This window comes from Nansenia antarctica, assembly GCF_963989245.1.
Source record: "Nansenia antarctica genome assembly, chromosome: 2".
NCBI classification, from domain to species: domain Eukaryota; kingdom Metazoa; phylum Chordata; class Actinopteri; order Argentiniformes; family Microstomatidae; genus Nansenia; species Nansenia antarctica.
In genome coordinates, this window is record NC_137675.1 from 4,214,802 (window position 1) to 4,225,891 (window position 11,090).

At 41.8% G+C, this 11,090-nt stretch overlaps 1 protein-coding gene across 1 annotated transcript in view; it reads right to left on the bottom strand.

Moving 5' to 3' along the window:
* Positions 1-10,523, bottom strand: part of LOC308151825 (protein NLRC3-like) — a gene marked incomplete at both ends in the record, with an annotated part of 11,351 nt that extends 828 nt beyond the window's left edge. Inside the window, 9 exons of the mRNA XM_080524715.1 lie at positions 2,205-2,731; positions 3,008-3,057; positions 3,159-3,332; positions 4,265-4,435; positions 4,580-4,753; positions 5,171-6,944; positions 7,983-8,231; positions 10,238-10,290; positions 10,468-10,523. Coding sequence (XP_080380841.1) covers positions 2,205-2,731; positions 3,008-3,057; positions 3,159-3,332; positions 4,265-4,435; positions 4,580-4,753; positions 5,171-6,944; positions 7,983-8,231; positions 10,238-10,290; positions 10,468-10,523 — 3,228 coding nt within the window. The remainder of the gene's footprint in view (positions 1-2,204; positions 2,732-3,007; positions 3,058-3,158; positions 3,333-4,264; positions 4,436-4,579; positions 4,754-5,170; positions 6,945-7,982; positions 8,232-10,237; positions 10,291-10,467) is intronic.
* Positions 10,524-11,090: the final 567 nt, after the last annotated feature.

Consider the following 11,090-nt stretch of genomic DNA (forward strand, 5'->3'; position numbering starts at 1 on the left):
GTTCGTTTGGACACCAGTTCCCTGTCTGGTGGATGCTGGCCTGTCCAAAGCACTGAACAGAATATTCCTCCTCGCTCTCGCTTGAAACCCCAGATGATGGTGGTGAGAATCTATGCCAGAAGTCTGGTGAGAATCTATGCCTTCTTTTGGAGCTCATATCTATGTAAATAGATAGATAGATAGATAGATAGATAAAGGTTAGGTAGATAGATAGATAAAGGTTAGGTAGATAGATAGATAACGGTTAGGTAGATAGATAGATAGATAGATAGGTAGATAAGTTTAGATAGATAGATAGGTAGATAAAGTTTAGATAGATAGGTAGATAAAGTTTAGATAGATAGATAGATAGATAGGTAGATAAAGTTTAGATAGATAAAGGTTAGGTAGATAGATAGATAAATAGATACAGTATATAGATAGATAAAGTTTAGATAGATAGATAGATAGATAGATAAAGGATAGATAGATAAAGTTTAAATAGATAGATAAAGGAGAAATCAGTGTTAATATCAAGATTGTTGAGTCTACAATCAAGATTTAGCCACCATCAAGCAAGTTCAATCTTGCGTGGAAACGTGTGTGCTGTCATGTTGAATGCTGTCAAATTCACAAGACTGTTTCCATCAGCATCGGTCTCAGCTGCAGTTCTGGTGAGAGCTTTAAATAAGGAACCTGCTCTTTGTCATTGAAGCAGCTCTTTGTGTGAAAGACAGCAATTGACACATGTACGTACCTGTCTTACACTCTTCCTCTTCACTGTCACTGGAGATTCCTGATTGTGACGACATTGGGAGGTAGGGCCTTTTTTTCACAGAGCCTTTTTTTAACCTATTGTCTAGGTAAATAGACAGACAGATAGACAGATAGGAGAAAGCAGTGTTAATATCAAGTGTTGTTGAGTCTACATCAACATTTAGCCACCATCAATCTTGCATGGAAAAGTGTGTGCAGTGTCATGTTATGTATTGTTTGTGTTGAATGCTGTAAAATTCACAAGGTTGTTTCCATCAGCATCGGTCTCAGCTGCAGTTCTGGTGAGAGCTTTAAAAAAAGAAACTGCTCTTTGTCATTGAAGCAGCTCTTTGTGTTAAAGACAGCAATTTAAACAAGGAGCAATACAATGGACCTATCGCTAAGCCACGCCCCAAAATAGAAATTGTCCAATCATATCACAGCAAAAGTCACTACAGGCAGAAAACTCGGACAAACAACTCGCTGAGTTTTCTCCAACTCATCTGATGGAGAAAAGCTCCTAGAGGAAATATTCTTGTCATCTTTTAAAAAACATGTCTATTACTTGCTGTGGTAAATCAGAAATCAGAAATTTGCCAACTCCCGCCATTGTAAGTCATTGAATGTCATTCAGTCACGGTCGGTCAGTCAGTCACTGTCAGTGAAGCGTTGTTTGTTTGTCTGAGTTTTCAAAGGGGGCGTGGCTTAGCGATAGGTCCATTGACACTTGTATCTGTCTTACCCCGGACCTGTTCCTCTTCACCGCCACTGGAAAATCCTGAATCTGACCCCACCGACCCCGGGCGTGTCTTCAAGAAAGGGGACAGCCACCTCTCAGAGGTGGCCTGCGGATATTTAGGCTCCTGTGCAATAAACCGTGGAATTGATTGAAATAATGTCCGTGGTTAAACTAATGGTTACTGCATAACCCATCTTACTGTGTGACATAATGGGAAATACAGTAACAATATCACCCAATAGAAGTAATGAAATTATATACAGTATTCTGGCATAGCACCAGAATATTTGTAAGACCTTTTGCTAGCATATCAGCCCAATAGAGCTCTCAGGTCTTGTGCTAGCATATCAGCCCAATAGAGCTCTCAGGTCTTCTGCTAGCATATCAGCCCAATAGAGCTCTCAGGTCTTGTGCTAGCATATCAGCGCAATAGAGCTCTCAGGTCTTCTGACGCTGGTTTACTCTGTGTACCACATGTACAAAAGAAGAGATTTGGTGAGGCTGCATTCTCATTTTATGCACCCAGATTGTGGAATGCACTACCAGTTTACATTAGGGATGCAACCTCAGCACATATGTTCACCTTTTTAATATTGCCTTTAAATGACTAAATCATTAAATTAAGATGATATAATGATTGGAGCACTTTGAGCTGCAACGTTTGCAGGAAAAGTGCTATACAAATAAAAACTTATTATTATTATTATTATTATATAGGCTAGATGGTTACCTTAAGGGACACTGATGTGTGAGCATGCTGGAGCCCGAACGCTGGGTAGAGGGGCTTAGTGAATGTGGTGTTGAAGGTGAATAAGTGGGTCAGGGTGTCAGAGGAGACGCTGTAGAAGGACAGAACGCCGGCCGGCCAGTCCAGATACACTCCTACTCTGTGACGGATGGAGGACGGTCTAGGTACATAGGTCTTTTTGTTATTGTGGCAGGCAACATCGAACATATCAGAGCAAGTTAGACACCAAGATGTGTCACTGGCTCCCAGCTCACTAGCACGATTGTCACTTTTTCTGCTGATGTCTTCATATGCCACTCCTATCTTAATGTCCCTTCCAGTTGACTCCGCCTCCCAGTAACAGCGCCCAATCAGACGCTCTCCAGACAGCACCTGTGGCACAGACTGGAATCGCTCTGGCTGAACAGGATACGGCTGCTCCTCTTCAACTAATTCAACCCTTCTGTCCCCCTCAGACAGAGAGAGGTGTCTGTGTGCCGTGTTCCGATCCATTGTTAGATCACAAGCATCTGCATATAAAGAGAGAGGTTAGTGGAGAAGAATTTCGAGTTTTGGTTTCATAATTTAAAAAACACTTTTTATACATACACTCCCTATTTCAGGCCACCAAAAGGTGGGAGTGGGACAATTGGCTTCACAAGGGTTTCTGGTTAGTTTGTACAGGAATATGGGAGCTGTCAATGTCTGGTATTGACTCTATTGTTTGCATTTGCCTTTGTATGAAATATTTTTGCGTTTGCCGTTGTATAATATAATTGAAATATTCACAACATTCACACACTTACACTTCTTCAGCCGCTGTGGTTTTATCCAGAACTCTTCATTCTGATCCACACTGTGGGAGAGACAGAGGAACACACAGTCAGTCGCACACACAGCAAACAGGAGAGAATATTACAGACAGATTAAAGATGTGCACATTGTTACTGTACTTACTTGAGCTTCTGCAGACTGCAGTGTCGATCCTTCAGCCTATCAGAGAGCAGCTTCACTCCCGAGTCTCCTGGGTGATTGAAGCTCAGGTCCAACTCTCTCAGGTGGGAGGGGTTTGACCTCAGAGCTGAAGCCAGAGAAGCACAGCCTTTCACTGTGACTCTACAGAATGACAGCCTGCAGAGAGAGATAATCAGTATTTTAATACAGAACTGATGCCCTCTGGTGGTATGAACGGGGGTTGAACTTATGTAGATCAGATAATGTACTGACCCAGTAAATGCTCTGTGTAAAAACATGTGTGCACATACTAAGGATCCTATTTGATTAGATTGTTGACGTTTTCTAGGTAGAAAAATACAGACAACAATAATCATTGTTGATCATTATACACTACTGCAGTGGTCTCAGGGCTCCTGCTCTATTCGGTTGTTAAGTCTGACGTCACACGTGTCGTTTAGCAATTTCCGGGTCCAAATAGAAATTTCCCTGCACCAGATTATCAGTGTACTAAAGCGGTAGAATGACAGTTCAATAGTTTTTTAGACTGGGATCTATTCATACAACAAGGGACACAGCACTTTCCTGTTTTTCCCATATTGTCAGCGTCTTTGAGCCTCGGAAAAGCGCCATACAAATATTATAATGAATTGTTATTATTACTTCCGTATTTCGAAGAGAGCGCCTCAGCCAACGTTGGAACCGGAAACACGTCACGATTTAACAACTGAATACTATATATATTATTGAAGGAGAGTGGTAAGCAGACAAAGTGGAGGAAAGGAGGACAAGGTTTATTCAAGGCTTGAATAGTTAATATCATCACTAGTTGCAATGTATAAATATTAATCAGAGATACTGTATCTTAGTAAATAATAAATAATATTTGGTTGAGCAGACAGTAGGGCTTCTGGACTGATGATGTCTTGACAATATATATATATATATATATATACTGTATTCACTGATTAATTAATTAAAACATGTAACTAAAATGTCAGCCTATTGCATTATGGGCACCACCTTGGTAGTATGTACAGTATGTTTATTGATAGACATTATTGATAGACACAGTGAATACATTTTGCACAGCCATAGTATTTACTGACCGAAGACTTGTCAGTTCACAGTGTGGACTCCCCAGTCCAGCAGAGAGCAGCTTCACTCCTGAATCCTGCAGGTCATTGTCACTCAGGTCCAGCTCTCTCAGGTGTGAGTTTGAGCTGAGAGCTGAAGCCAGTGCCTCACACGACCACAGCGTGAGTTCACAGCCAGCAAGTCTACAAAAACAGTGACATTTACCAGTATAATTATCATGAAAAAAATCTATTGGAACATGCTCATAATGTGGCCCAAACAAACTGGCAAACAATTTATAGTGGGGTTGTCAGTGGGGTTGTCAAGACCCCTTTAAAAGTACTGACCTCAGTGTCTCCAGATTACAGTATGGACCTCCCAGTGCAGCAAAGAGAACCTTCCCGTAATCCTCAAACTGTCGACTGTAACTCAGATCCAGCTCTCTCAGAGGGGAGTCTCCTGATTTGAGAACTGAGGCTATTCTTTCACTGAGCTCCTCTGAGAACGTACAGCCAGACAGTCTGCAGAAACAGAGAAGGTAGAATTCATACTGTGATTGTTTTGTGATTAAATACAGTGTAGTAATGTGTTTTCCTAAGAACTAAAGGTAGCAAAACGGCTCTTACCAAACAGCATATTAGCCACATGTGAACATGTTGGACAATGAAAGGGCCTGACCTATACACAGTTGACCGATATGGTCCTACTGTAATAGTGAATAGTGTAGTAGTACTGTGTAGTGGTGGTCTAGTCATAGTGAGTTCAAATCCCAACTGAAACACCACCCCTAGTGTGCACTTGAGTAAGGCACTTGGCCCTCAGTTACTGCAGGGGGAATGTCCCTGTAATTGTAAGTCGCTTTGGATTAAAAGCGTCTGCTAAATGGCAAATTCTAATTCAAATATGTGTATGATACTATATATGAAATTGATACTAACATTGCCTTTCTGCAGAACCTCACAGCTGGGACCAGTCTCAAACGCCCCTCCTCTGATGTGTTGTACTTCCTCAGGTCAAGCTCCTCCAGCAACTCTTCGGATGTCAGAAGACCATAGGCTAATTCTGAGCATTGAGCGGGTGAGAGTTCTATCCCTGAGAGAACGAGTGTTTGTATGTCCTCCTTTACTGAACAGTCTTTCATCTCAGCCAAGCAGAAGAAAAGATTGATGTAGCTCTCAGGTGAGGCGTATGCAACATCCGGCTCCCTGAGGTATTTCCTCATTTCCTCAAAAGTCTCTGAGCTGTTCTCTGGCTGTGGCAGAAGGCCTTGTAAGAGAGTCTGATTGGACTCCAGCGAGATGCCAAGAAGGAAGCGGAGGAACAGGTCCAGGTGTCCATTCTCGCTCATTAAGGTTTTGCGCACCATCTTCTTCAGCAACTCATGCAAGGGAAGCTCTGTAGACACATCCTCCAGGAAAGACTCCAGTGCTTTGATGTTCTTGCTCACACAGCAGTGGAACACGTACAGAGCAGCAAGGAACTCCTGAAAGCTCAGGTGCACAAAGCAGTACACTTTCTCCTGAAACATCCCATGCTCAGTTTGAAGGAGTTCTGTGCACAGTCCACTGTACATTGCATCAAAGACGTCAATACCACATTCGACCAGGTCGTCTTCATAGAATATGAGATTTCCCTTCTCCATCTGTTCAAATGCCAATTTCCCCAGTTTCAGCATCAAGTTTTTCGTTGATTCCAAGGTCCTTTTCGAGGGCTCATGTTGTCGCAGCTGGTACTTTTCCCTTGGCCGCCTTGTTTGAATGAGCACGTAGCGTGTGTAGATCTCAGTGAAAGTTACTGGAATCTCTCCTCTCTTACGTAACTGGTGCTCTAAAACCATAGCAATAGTCGAACACATGAGAGGTATGTGGCAGATAATGTGGAGACTTCTTGTCATCTTCATGTGTGATATCATTCTGTTGGCCAGGCTTTCATCATCACTGAATCTTCTCCTGAAGTAATCCTCTTTCTGTTGGTCATTGAAACCTTGTATTTCTGTCATCAGGCTGATGTACTGGCGGGGGATCCGATTGACTGCTCCAGGTCGGGAGGTTATCCAAAGGAGAGCAGAAGAAAAAAGATTCCTCTTGATCAGGTTGGTCAGCAGCACGTCCACTGATGATGTTTCTGTAACATCACTCACCTTCTTGTTTCCATGGAAATCTAATGGAAGTCTGCTTTCATCCAGACCATCAAAGATGAACATGACTTTGCAGGAAGTATCGACAAGTAGATTGATCATCTCTCCAAGATCAGGGTGAAAGAATTTCACAAGTTCAAGCAGACTATACTGTCGATCTTTGAGCAGATTCAGCTCTCGGAAAGGCAGCACAAAGATAAAATCCACATCCTGATTGGCTTCTCCTTCTGCCCAGTCGAGTATGAACCTCTGTAGAGAGGTTGTTTTTCCGATGCCAGAGACGCCCTCCGTCAACACGGTTCTGTTGGGTCTTGCTCCAAGTAAGGGTTTGAAGATGTCATTGCATTTGATTTGACAGTCTGGTGACGTCTTACTCCTGGATGCCAGATACTCAATGTGCCGAACCTCATGTTCCTTATTAACCCCTCCACTTTCTCCCGGGGTGATGTAGAGCTCTGTGTAGAAGGGGTGCTCTGCAGTGCCTTCAGACATCCATCTATACTTCTCTCTCAGACTGGCCTTGTGTTTGTCTTTACATTTCTCTAGCTCTTCCATCATTCCCTCCTCGCTCATACCTGGAAGAGAGGAGGCTGATTCTTAGTACTTTAATTAATGGTACCAAACAAGCAAACAACAGGATATTTCATTAGATTTAATAGCGGCATCACATACTGTTTGTTCCCAATGCAAGCCTATTTGATTATTTGAAATGATAAATGCTAGATGAGATCTAGCATAAGAACAACTAGAACAACTGTTTGTTATTATCATCAATACAGTAGCCTTGCATCTTTTTGCATTCTTGAGCATATTTCACACTTGTGATTTTTTTTACTATAATATAGCTAGTCTGGGAGAGGTGTAAACACACAGGAAGTGCAATATAAGATACTGTCTGTTGAAAAGGTCTGCATGCCGGCAATTCTCAAGTCGCGCAAATGACCCAAAAGCTTCTTGAAAAAAAATCATATTAGGAAAGTAAGTAAGTGTTGAAGAGCCCACTCAATGTAACAAACAACAGTTTTAGGATCATAATCTGTAAAAACTGAAAAGTGACCTTGTCCTACCCTGACCCTTTCACCAGACCCTATGAAGATACTGTTGAGGGGAGTTTAATCCTTTGAGTTATTTGCGGTACCCTCAAAGACAAATCTATACTTCTCCCTAAGACTGGTTTCTCTTTGACACAATTCAGTGCAATGAAAGGATAATATATACAGTTCAGATCATTTCCATAAGGTAAACAATAGCAATTTCATTCATCATGGATGTTAGAGTACAGTAGAGTAGAGACAGGGAGACAGAGAGACACAGAGAGAGAGAGAGACACACACACAGAGAGAGACACAGAGAGACAGAGAGAGAGAGAGAGAGAGAGAGAGAGACACAGAGAGAGAGACAGAGAGAGAGAGAGAGACAGAGAGAGAGACACAGAGAGAGAGACAGAGAGAGACACAGAGAGAGAGAGAGACACACACACAGAGAGAGAGACAGAGAGACAGAGAGAGAGAGAGAGAGAGAGACAGAGAGAGAGACACAGAGAGAGAGACAGAGAGAGAGACACAGAGAGAGAGACAGAGAGACAGAGAGAGAGAGGAGTGTGTAGAACTTACCCAGGGATTTGACCAAATGAGGCTCTTGCTCCTGGAGGATCCTGTAGAAGGCTGACTTGACTTTGACGCCTCCTGAATGTAAGTATGTGTACAGCCCCCGCATCTGTTGCTGTTTGGTTTGGTTGGCGAGGATGAGATCGTACATCTCGTGATGGATCATACCTCTCTGGAGCAGGGCATCTAGTATGGGCATCACCATGGAAACCCTCTGAATGAGAGCAGCCCTGTAACTGTCCACAAATTCAGCATCTGGGGTTGAATAATAGACAGACATGTTACATACATACTGTATACACATATAAGTGCATACCCCCCCCCCCCACACACACACACACACACATAGGACGGTTCTACGGTTAAACCGAAAACAGCGGTTTCTAAAAATAGCAACGGTTTTTACCAATCAGACTTTAAAAAATAAAATAAAAAAATAATCATCATCACAACGTCATAAATTGGTATAATAAACACCTTAAGAGTGTGTGGTTGAAGATGCTATGAAAGTCATTTTTGTAAAGCATGGAGTGCTCTAATTATCCTGGCTGGGCAGACTCTCTGTGCTGTGTTATCCATGCTCCATGCTGTCAAATAAGGAATCTCCGCTTTGTCTCTTTGAAGATGCCGCTGCGCTGCTGAGGTGAATATGATGTTTGCTGGTTGAATTTCCTTTTGTCTATGGATGCGTCTGAAATCGCATTCCAGTGAGTGGAGTAGCCTTATTGTTAGGGTTGGGTACCGAAAATCGGTACCGGTAGGTACCGGTTACTTTACATTCGGTATGTACCCGTACCGAATCGCAAAGGAGATTTCGGTACCTCATTTCGGTACTTTTCAAAAAAAAAAAAATCCCCTGGTGTCCGGTGTCATGCAACAGTCAACCACACGTGACTTGAGTCGTGACGTGACATCGCCTGTTACATTTCCAATCAGTGCGTGTCGTGGTAGTGAGGTGAGCAGTTGTGTTGAGAACTTAAGAAGAGTGAGTTTATAGTACTAAGTGTAGTAATATAGTTAGTGATTGTATTATTGTATTATTATTATTATTATTATCATCATCATAATCATAATAATATTATCGAATTTCGCTAGCTAGCCTAGCTACGAGGTCACCGAGAATGCCGAAGGCCCTAATGAAGCAGCGTTCTAAAGTGTGGCTGCATTTCACCCGACTCGACGAAAACAACGCGAAGTGCTCAAAATGCTTAAAATCATTCGCACTTTATCGCTATTATGGCGATGTGCTGTGCCTATGGTGTTCCTCAGTCCAGCGGCAGTCAAATGCCGGTAGATCCGTGTCTTGCTCTCTCAGCACCGCTTCCTGGTTGACGACTCCCGTTGACAGCGGGGGGAGAGAAACGTTTTACCAGGGAATTCGCTCCGCGCTGTGTCGTTCAGTTTCAGGTAAAGTGACGTGAAAACAATATTTGTTTACTTTCTGTGCCATTAGACAATTATGTCAAAACAAAACAAAAGTCAAAATGACAATAAAAAAGTCAAGAGAGGTGTCGTATTTTGCCAGAGAAGGCAAATATGCTGATCTTTTTGCAAAAGAATTGCTGAGGTGGGAGTTTTATTTTTATTTATTTTTTATTTGAGTGTATATTTAACTGTAATATTATATATATTATATGTATATTGTGCCTCAGTCAGCAGGAGTTTTATTTTCATTTATTTTAATTTGAGTGTATATTTAACTAATATATATTGTGCCTCAGCAATAAAAAAGTGAAAAGCTGTTTAATGTTGTCGACCGTGTTATTATTATATATATATATATATATATATATGTCATTTAAAAAAATCAAAAGTACCGAATTAAGTACCGTTTTGGTACCGGTACCGTTTTTAAAGTATCGGTTAGGTACCGGTACCGGATAAAACCCAAACGATACCCAACCCTACTTATTGTGTTGCGACTGTGCTTCCGGTGTTTTCACTGTTTTCGACATGAATGTATTGTATTAGTATAGTATAGTATAGTATAGTATAGTATAGTCAAGTATAGTATAGTATAGTATAGTACAGGGCTCCATTATTTGAGGGCTCAACAATGTCATTCTGAATCCCGGTTAACTGAAAATCTGTGGTTATTTTCGTTAACGGTTTCTCGGTTTCAAAAAAAGGAAACCGTCCATCCCTAACACACACACACACACACACACACACACACACACACACACACACACACACACACACACACACACAATGTTGATATAGTAAACATCTCATTAGAACCTTCCAGAGATTTCCCTCACCTCTCTCCTGTCTCGCCCTCACCACCGTCTCAGTGGAGTCCTCCACATCCAGACTGTCAAGAAAAACATAATCAATCAAAAAAAGAGTTTAGTCCATTTGTGTATGCTGTTCACCTTGAGGACTGTGTATGATGTCCAACTGTTCACTAGTGATACACCCCACCCCCTCATCTTCACCCTGTTAAAACAAACAACTTTGATTTCATGTGTTTGAGAGAAGTCTGTCTCACCTTGTCTCACTCTGGTCAAAGGGTGCTGCTGCACTGCTCCCCGGTTTTGTCCCCATGTTAGCGCCCCCTAGAGGTGTACAGAGACATCATTATCTGTATCTGTATTCGGACAACAGTTAGTTCTGACCAAGTAATTTGATGGGACAAGAGACATTCCATGAGCGCTGATATACAGTATAACAGCACTGGGACTTTTAACTATATGTATTACTCCGAAATGACCGTTAATACAAAGTAGCTAGCCTGCAGATGTTTGTGTTCAGGTTACTAGGCAACAGTCCAGTTGCGGAACTATTTTTTGTTGACGGAGCCAAAATAAATGATTAAATAAAGAAACAAATTATAATCTGTTGTCACTTATTACTGTTAACTAATAAATTGCGCTGTAGAACTGTTGTATAAAAGCAACATCACACTTGAGGTCGTGTGTTATACTGAATATCAGCATGGCTGTGATTGTCTTCCTACTCGGCCTGCGGCCTCGTACCTACAACTTTGGGTAGAATCTGTATCTGTATCCATCGCATTATTTGTGCTTTCTCGAACAATGTATTCGTATTCGGGTACAGTGTTGTAGTGGATATTGATATGATTCTTACCAGTCTGGTAACAACAGCAAGCAA